This window comes from Typopeltis vanoorti, chromosome 7 (assembly GCF_054136105.1).
Source record: "Typopeltis vanoorti isolate ZY-2024b chromosome 7, IOZ_Tvanoo_1.0, whole genome shotgun sequence".
Taxonomy (NCBI): Eukaryota; Metazoa; Arthropoda; class Arachnida; order Uropygi; family Thelyphonidae; genus Typopeltis; species Typopeltis vanoorti.
The window spans coordinates 56,225,230-56,234,712 of record NC_143555.1 but is presented as its reverse complement, the minus strand read 5'-3'; the positions used below and the strand labels follow the sequence as shown (position 1 = coordinate 56,234,712).

The following is a 9,483-nucleotide window of genomic DNA, read 5'->3' as shown; positions in this document are numbered from 1 at the left end:
TGAGTGGAATTCATTGCCTGACTTAGTTGTGAGCTCTTCGTCTGTAAATGAATTCAAGAAGAGATATGACAGATATTGTTTTGCTAGTTTGGGTATCCCGCGATGAGTCTACTAACTCCATGGAGATACCCGTAATAATAATAATAATAATATTACTGTATTCACTTTTATTATTTAGCAGTAATCAGGAATATTATACTTTCATTCACACTAAAAATAGAGCTGATTTGCAATTTAACTAACTTTTCTTGCATGACTTCTTCATTTACTTTCAGACAATGCAAATAACACACACACAAAAAAAGAAGATATGATTAGAATGTTACCCTTGCTTAAAAAAAATGGACCCATTTGTTTTACAATATTTCTTCCTCCACACTTAATTTCATTTTAGCATTTCTGAATTCACATATGACATTTGATTCTTTTTTTTTTTTATTAACTCTACTATAAATTTTGTTTCTTTTTTTCCATTCCTAATTTTTAATTTTAAATTAATTTTTTTTATCTTCTATGTTATAATGCGTGATTATAATAAGTTAAAACTTAACTGCTTTACTCACAGTCCTATTGCCTATTATTTTTTTTTTTATGTTAATCCCATGCACTAAATGTTGTGGATGGGAACCTATAGTATATTAGTACTATATAAGGTTACGGGAAGAATATTTATATGGATTTTTTCAACTGAATGTGAGTTAGCCAATCTCATATGGAGGTAGCAGTTTTTTTTCTCTCAGAAACTTGGGATTTTCATCCCATATACAGACAAATCGGCCCTTCCGAACAGATGCAATTTACAGACAAAAACTACTAGTGGTGGCATTGATGTAGATGGATGGTAGAAGAGGTTTGGTGTCGTGATGTCGAGTAGGTTGTCCTCTCTTGATGAGTGTTTGGACTCCTAGGAGGTGTAAAGAAATAATAGTATACTATAAGGTTACTACTATAGAATGGGCTGAAGGTTAGATAATCCTAAAACCCTACTCTAGAGAGCAAACCTGGAACTTCAAGTTGCTTCAGGCTTCCAGTAAGCAGGGTTATTAATCTCAACAACAGGTGATGAAATTCATCTATCAATTAAAAACACACAATATCTCTTTCTTAAGGTGAGATCTGAACCTATAGTTCAAATCTAAATTTGTAGGAAAAGAACCAAGATAGGATAAAAGTATGTTGCATTATTTTTAATTTTATTTTAAATTATTTTTTATAGATAATATTAATTCATAAATTGGCAAACTACCCATACCTAATTTAAAAGCTTAGTTTTTAAATAAAAAGAAAAGTTTCATAGAGTAGCTTGGGATAAAATTTTATATGTATATCAAAAATTTTATTTTATTTTAATTGCATTTCAACAGAAATGCAGTTAGAAATGTTAATACATGTGTATGTGTGGATATATATATTTAAAATAATTTCTGGACATACTTCAACACTGATTTTGTTTCAACATTTATTCAGCAATTTTGTTTAAATAATAAAGTTGAAACAATTCATATAAACATTCACGTATCATACCTGAAAAACTTACAATTTACCAATGTTAAAAGTTTTTACAAATTATGTAGTTGATTTAGAAACATAAAACACAGGTACAATTATAATGGAATTTGTTGATCACATAAAAATTAAGCCGTATTTGAAAATGCCAACAAATTAAGATGATTTAAACATGTACTGTCACAAATGCCTATAATGGGAGAGTTTCTTCTACAGACAATTAGTTTGAACAATATCTTAACACAATGTATAAAGTGCAATAATGTTAATGCTTTGATATATCATCTATTTCCTATTTTAGGAGACTATTAAAGTTCTATTCTTAATTTGCAGTTGAAAATTTGGTTATAAATATTTCAATAGTTATGTTTATACCTGTTAATTACTTTATTAGTGTAACAAATCAAGAGGTCACTATTTTAATTTATTTGCCACTGTTTCAGAAATCACTTTTTAAAAAAAAATGCATTTTAATTAAAGTATTAAAAGCACTGTGATGAACTATGTAGGTTATTTAAAGTGCTGCCTATTGCAAAACTTGAAAACTAAAGGCAGAGAATTAGTAGAATATGAAATAAACAATGATTCAATTACAGAAATATTTATGAATTTTAATAGCAGAATATCAAATCATGATTCAATGCATACTGTTTTAACAGCAAAAAAACTTTATATTTAAGGTTACAACAGTTCATTTATTATATTGTTGTCATCTACAGGAGTACATAATATAGTGAACTAACTAAAAAGAAAGAAAATAATAAATTCAAAAAAGTAATGTACAGGTGTAGCTGGTTTTGGATTTATGCCCAAAGCAACTCGAGACTTGAGCTCTACTGGTGTAAGGCTCTAAGCCACACTATATGTTAATACTTATACAATGATCACTGTCTGCTTAAAATAAGGCTTACCAGTTTGGTTCATGGGTCTTACAACACTGTTTTAATAGCCTATAATTTTAATTATATTTAAGATTCCTTCTCAACATTTCATTTTTTATCTTTACACTACATCTCATCACGAGCAGCTATCACAGCGGACTAATAAACTTGTAAGCAACTAAAGTCTTTTAAATTAACTTTATAACTAGCTAGCTTCAGCCTAATGGCAAAAACATAGTTTAATAAAAGTTGTTTTTTCCCCAACTAGGCAGAGACTAGTTACTATAAGATTAATTTTTTTTATAAGACTTTACTTCTTATATGTTCATGATATATGAATAAAATGTTGCATATGAATTTTAAATATAATTGACAAATAAGCCTACATGTTTTCTTAAGCATCTCTTCCCCCCACCCTTATATTTAATTATTTAAAAAAAAAATAAAAAATAAAAAGATTCTTGTAAATTTAGCTGTCTACCTTCAATACTATTAAAATCTGAAGAAAATTTATGAAAAAATAAAGAAATTCAGTCATAGAAATTATTACAAATTTTAATAGCAGAATATTTATTCAATCTGATAGCTACTATTTTAACACCAAACAGCAAATTTATATTTAAGATTGCAATCAATCTGTGCTGTATATAATACTATTAAAACAGGTAAAGACTCATTTAATACATAAGCTATTTGCCATTACTCACTGAAGCAGAGAAAAAAAATTCTAATAGGATGGCAATATACTACATTTCAAGTGAATAAAGACAATGTAAAACAAACAATAAAGCAAGATATGTTTTGAAATAAGCATAAATCATATCACTGGCTCTTTCTACTCACAGTTAAACTGCTTATCTTGTGTGGCAGCATATTTTTAGAAATATTGTACAATGGTTGCTGTATTTAATTATTTAAAAAAAAAATTCTTGTAAATTTAGTCATCAGTATTCAAAAGGACAATAATATATGCTGATGTCATATCTGAAAGAAGTACGTTCAGTTTCAAAATTATTCTTTCATCTTATCTTCACTGGAAAAAATGTAATGTTTATAAATGGAATGATTTTGATCCCTCAATGAATGTTAAAAAAATAATATACTAGGATAAAATATACTAGAATACACAAAAAACAGATAACTTTAATATTATATTATTTGCTGAATTTGCAATACAGAACATTAGTTATATTTAAAAATAATTTAAGCTCTATTTTGATCATTGAAAAACAATGTAATAAATTAAGCAGTTATTTATAGATTTTTAACTGTGCAACTACATGCCTAAACTAAACGAGTCCCATGAAAAACACTAAATATAAACAAATGAATGCATATTAAGTATAACAATTTTAATATATTCCTCACTATAACACTTTTATGTTCTGTTTGTTATTTGTACAATATTAAGAAAAAAACAAACAGAAAACTAATTTCAATTATTAAATAATTTGCTATTTTTAAAGGTGAGAGCTATTATAACTTCACGTAAGGGAGTGTATTTATTAGTAATCTTGTATATATACATTATTTAAGAGTTATCATAATTTGAAAATGTCCAAATGATTAAAATTTATAATTTAACTTTCTGATCTCATTAATAAATTCTGGGACATTTTCATTAAATTAATAATCATAATTTCTTTGACATATATTTAAAGAGAAAGAAGCAAACTGTGATAACTATGTTTTTGTTATGCACATAATGTATTATATATTCCCTTGTTTGCAGAATGCAACATTCAAACACTATTACTGTTAAAAATCTATGGAAGACAAACTATAAAACAGTGCAGAAATTTTTTTTTGCAATTTATTACAATTCTACAACAGACAGAATTAGCGGCAAATGCATAAAGATCAAGATGACAGTACAATAACAGCAGGAGAGGTAAACAATCAACACAAGCAATATATTTATATATTTATATATATATATATTTATTTATTTATTTATGTGGACCAGCCACTAAACCTATACTACATCTTTTCCCTTTTCTTCTTCTAACATTTGCTGAATTTCATTCTCCCATTCAGGATCATCACCTGCATTGGTCTCATCAGCTACTACTTCATATTCCTGTAACTCTTGCTGAAGCTCTTTTTCCCACTCATCCTCTACGGGAAGATTATTCACACTGTGATATTTGATAAAGACTGCTGAAATATTTTATGTCTGTAAAATAGTTTTTATTCTGCAAAAGAATAGTTAGGAACTATACAAAGAAATTTACGCTACTCCATATACACAGAAAATTAAAAACCAAATAGAAAAAGCCTCTCTATATAAACACTTTTTTTTTTTTTAATGGGGAATCTATCCCCAATATCTTATTGCAGGAGTCAGCAAAATACTGCCTAACCACCATATTACAAAGGTTCACAGCCATTCCTTTTCTAAACTGACACTATAAGACACTTGTATTTATATAAAATATCAGAAATTCTAGCACCATATTCTATATGTTCATTAAAAATATTAAAGAGAAAAATGATAAACTCAGATGCATTAACATTAGTCATATATTAATTATTCAGTTTAGTGACATCTACATAACTCAGAAGTTTCATTAAAATTTAGGAGGGATTTCTGAAGATTGCCATGTATGAGCTGCAGTAACTTATATTTTGAAGAGCAAAATTTACAATACTTACTCCATTACAAAGAACAGGTGGCAAAGAAGTTGTGCATTTGAAACTTTATGACAACTAATATGGGGATGACAATGATATCTTGACAGGTATAAAAATGGAAAGGTAGAATGTTTTTTGCAAGGGCAGAAAGGATAAGAAGGTGCTGTTGATGATAGATGAATTATGTGAATCAGGGGAATTATATAATTCCCCTGATTTCATCAGGAAATAGTGACAATGTTTTTTTTTTCGTTTTTTTTTTTTTTTTTCAGACAATCCATTTTGAGATAGAGACTGATAGGAAGAGATATTTAGTTGAATATTGCTATAGGCCAGGAAATGTGGAATCATGCCAAAGAAATATTAGTGAACAAAGAGAGAGGGTGCTCATTATGGGTAATTTTACTTATGCTAATAAAGATTGGAAAGAATAATAGCATTTGGGAATAAGGAAAATAAATTTCTTGAGTTTTTGACAGAGAATTATCTTAGGCAGTAAGTATAAAGAAGGGCACATAGGATCAAGAATTAGATCTGATCATTTCATCAGAGGATGTAATTTTGAGTGGGATAGCAAATTTATCACTAGATGGTGGATAGTCATAGGAAGACTTCTGTGAGGCAAGGATATATGTGGAATGACATGTTTGATTATTATAAAAAGCTAAGAAGACAGTTTGGAACTAATAGCGTAGAATAAGTTGACAGAATTCAAGCACATCAGCACTCGCAATGTGCCTGAATCCTGTCAACCGCAGCATTGTTATTTTTACATAATAAACTAACAAAAAATATTTAAAAATAATCATAATTTATAATTATGAATCTTTTTACATTTGTTTATGTTAGTATATTATTAGTTTTGCTTTCATAGCATGTATGATTGGCACTTGCGATGTGCTCATTATTGATTTGTAAAAATGAAATGTCAAGCATTTGAAATTGATGTACTTAATTTCAGTCTTCTTTATCGTAATTCATATTTATTAAGTGTTGAGATTCTTTTGTATTTTGTCAAGACATTCTCTTTGTTGCTAATGGCGACATGTCAACCATTACTATGTAACTTCTTGCTATTTACATGAAGTGCACATGCTCACCGAGATTGATAGCTGAAAAAGAGAGAGTTCAGTATCTGAATAACAAGAAAATCAAGAGAGAGAGAGAGAGAGAGAGAGAATGAAAATTTGAGAATGGCAACCAGAGAATTTTGTCAGGAAGTTTTTAAGAAAACGTGAGTCAGGAGAATATTAATAGAAGATTCCAAAAAGGAATCGTAGCATTGTGAATCTTTTCTCAATGAAAAGTTGAGAAAAGATTCACAATGAGTTGTGAATCTTTTCTCACAAGTGTTTAGTAGATATTTGGAGTTGACATTCTAATACAATGTCCGAGGAAATACTGAATGAAAAGTTTTGTCGTCTGTCTTAAGAACACTGGATCTATTTGTTATTCTAATTAGTAAACGGAATTAATAAAATCTGAAACTGTAAAGTGGCTTAACATGAGCTCTACTTAGATTTGTTTATGAAGTAGTAGAAGAAACTTCTTTCTCTGGTACAAAAATTAGTAATTTGTGTGTCAAATTGAACTGCAAGCGGTAAGAATATTTAAACTCCAGTGAAACAGTGAAAAAATCGTATGCTAAATAAAGAATTTAAAAAAAGGGTCTCATGGAAGTGAAGAAGGTAGTTCTATGTTTTGAGGAAAGGGCTTAACAAGAAAACTGACTCTGATGAACATTTTGTTGTTGTGTAAACAAAGTATTTAGTCTGGTAGATGTGATTAAGTATATGTTAAACAAAGCAGTTTTAAAGAAAGTCAGAGAGTGAATGATTGTATTCTTTTAAGATAAAGAGATATCTAAAGTATAGACTTATTTAGAAGGCCATGGATCCAGTTATTTTTGTAGTTATTTATGTAATTTTATTTAAAATGTATATAATGTTTTAGTTTCATTAAATGTATATATGTTTTTTATATGGTCCTGAAGTCAATATTTTTATTTTTCCGAATTCTAAAAGGAATAGAGTTAAAAGTCATTGCACCAATTGGAATGAACTCTTGTGTAAAAAAAAAAAAAACCTCTTTACAGAGATGAAAAATGATAAAAATAACACTAGGATATATATATATATATATATATAGAAGATCACAATCGTAATATCGTTTATTCTTGAAGAAAGCCAGCAAAGATTCTTAATAGAAACATTTCAAAAAGATCAACTGAGATCACTGAGGGCAAAATAATGGACATAGAGGAAAAAGATCAAGAAAACAGTTCTGATAACACACAAGCAAACTTCTTTTTGAAGACAAGACTCATGAACCACCTGATATTTACCATTTGGCACAAAACAAAGCAACTTGGCTCACTTTCATTCAATAGACTATTTCCATGATTTTTTTTGTTATATGAATATTTACTGAAGAACCTTCTGATGATGAAGGTTCTTCAGTAAAGTAATGTATACTACAAGGGGAGGGGGGGAATAATTAATGTCTTTCAAAATACACTATGACACAAAAAAAAAACCTCTTTACAGAGATGAAAAATGATAAAAAATAACACTTGGATATATATATATATATATATATATATATATATATATAGAAGATCACAATCATAATATCGTTTATTCTTGAAGAAAGCCAGCAAAGATTCTTAATAGAAACATTTCAAAAAGATTAAACTAGAAGATTAAACATAGTGTATGAGACCTGTTCCGGTCTCATACACTATGACACAAAAGCATCATGCAGCTTCTGAATGCTGTTTTTAAAAAGACACAGAAATCTTAAAGACAGCATCATATCAGCTCCCATTTCTACCACAGTAATACGAATATAAACTGCAGGACTGCATTTCTTCAGCATATACATCTTTCACGGTTGCCCAGCACTTTACAAGGCATTGCGAGAGCAAGTATCTATAGACATTGATTAATGTGACTGATTCAACAAAGAAGAGCAGCAGAGTTCTATCAAAGAATTCTGTTACTCATTAATATTTACCTATACTTTTTTCTAATTCATATGAAGTAGTGTACTTAATAGGTAGCGTGCATTAGTTTAGTTCATTTGATAAAGGATTTGCATAGTATTTATCACACAATAAATACTGTTATATCTGTTTTTACAGAAATGGGGTGCAGAAATATTACAGCCATTATCTGAAAGTATTATGTACTTGTAGAATGACAATGCACTCATCACATCCAAAGTAAAAAATCTGGTGCTCACACAATTCCTACTAAATGCATTCGAATTCTCACCATCCAAGAATGACTTCTGTTCTCTTCTTCTTAACATGGATTTTAAGCCAGGTGGCCTGTTACGGTCTCATGCCATCTCTTTTTTGATCTTCCGATTCTTCTTTTTCCATTTACTTTATATTATTATTATTATCTGAGACCTCCAGGGAGTGAAGGACTCATTGAGGAAGGCTGTAAATTACTCAACCCAGCTATCATACCTTCCCTTAAATTTATTTACACTAGATGCACTCACTACCCCCTAAGGGCAAATTATTCCAATCACTCACTGCTCTCTGGGAGAAAAAACCTAGCTCTTACTCCTTTCTTGACAGAGAATAACCTTAACTTCCATGGATGCCCAGTGTTCTCTCCTCGCTTTCCATATAATGAAAAATTTCATCATTTGAAATGCTATAACACCCATTCAAAAGTTTATAGACCTCTATCATATTACCCCTCTTTCTCCTGTTAACCAGAGTCTGCAATCCACATACTTGCAATCTGTCCTCATAATCTAAATCCCACAATCTGGATATAATCTTTGTAACTCTTCTTTGTACTCTTTCCACAGCTTGGAAACTGGGAGACCAAATCTGCGCACAGTAATCCAGGTGTGGTCTTCTCAAAGCCTTATAAAGAGGCAAAATTACTTCCTCATCCTTACAAGTCAAGGTTCGCTTCAACATAGTAATTATCTCTGAGTTGTATTTGCAACTTTTGCTATGTAACCTTAGAACTTTAAATTCTTATCCACCAATACACCAAGATCCCTTGCCTCTTCAGTTTCTTATAGCATAACCCCGCTAATATAATGTGTCACTGGAACTCTAATCACACTAAAGTGCATAACTTTACACTTATAGTTCGCCCACCGATTAGAGGTCCCTCGACACTTCTGCGCATCTCAGAAAAAGGAGAACCCATTCCGATAATAGGGTAATCAGTCCTATTGTGGGATGAGTTGTTCATTATTACCGGTCGGAAAATTAACTTCTCTTTTATGATTATTGTAGTTAACTATGTTGCTTGTATAACAGTTGGAAAATTTTACCTATAAAGCACGTAATTTCGCGTGTTGATGACCAATTCGGACGTCCTTCATTTCTTTTTCCCCTTCAGCATGAATCGACTATTCTTGGAAAGACACAAAGCAGGGACCTACAAACGGTGGGCGAACTATACTAACATTAAATTGACAGCCATTT

At 30.0% G+C, this 9,483-nt stretch overlaps 1 protein-coding gene across 6 annotated transcripts in view; it reads right to left on the bottom strand.

The window, feature by feature from the left end:
• Nucleotides 1-1,442: 1,442 nt before the first annotated feature.
• The window catches only part of Sap47 (Synapse-associated protein 47kD), a 245,299-nt gene continuing 237,258 nt past the window's right edge, over nucleotides 1,443-9,483 (bottom strand). Inside the window, exon 8 of one of the 6 annotated variants that reach the window (XM_090395268.1) lies at nucleotides 1,443-4,544. In XM_090395268.1, the coding sequence (XP_090251394.1) occupies nucleotides 4,363-4,544 (182 nt within the window). In that variant the 3' untranslated portion in view covers nucleotides 1,443-4,362. Of the gene's footprint in view, nucleotides 4,583-9,483 lie in introns of all 6 variants that reach the window. The other 5 variants (XM_090395269.1, XM_090395271.1, XM_090395270.1 and 2 more) reach the window with 5 other exon arrangements.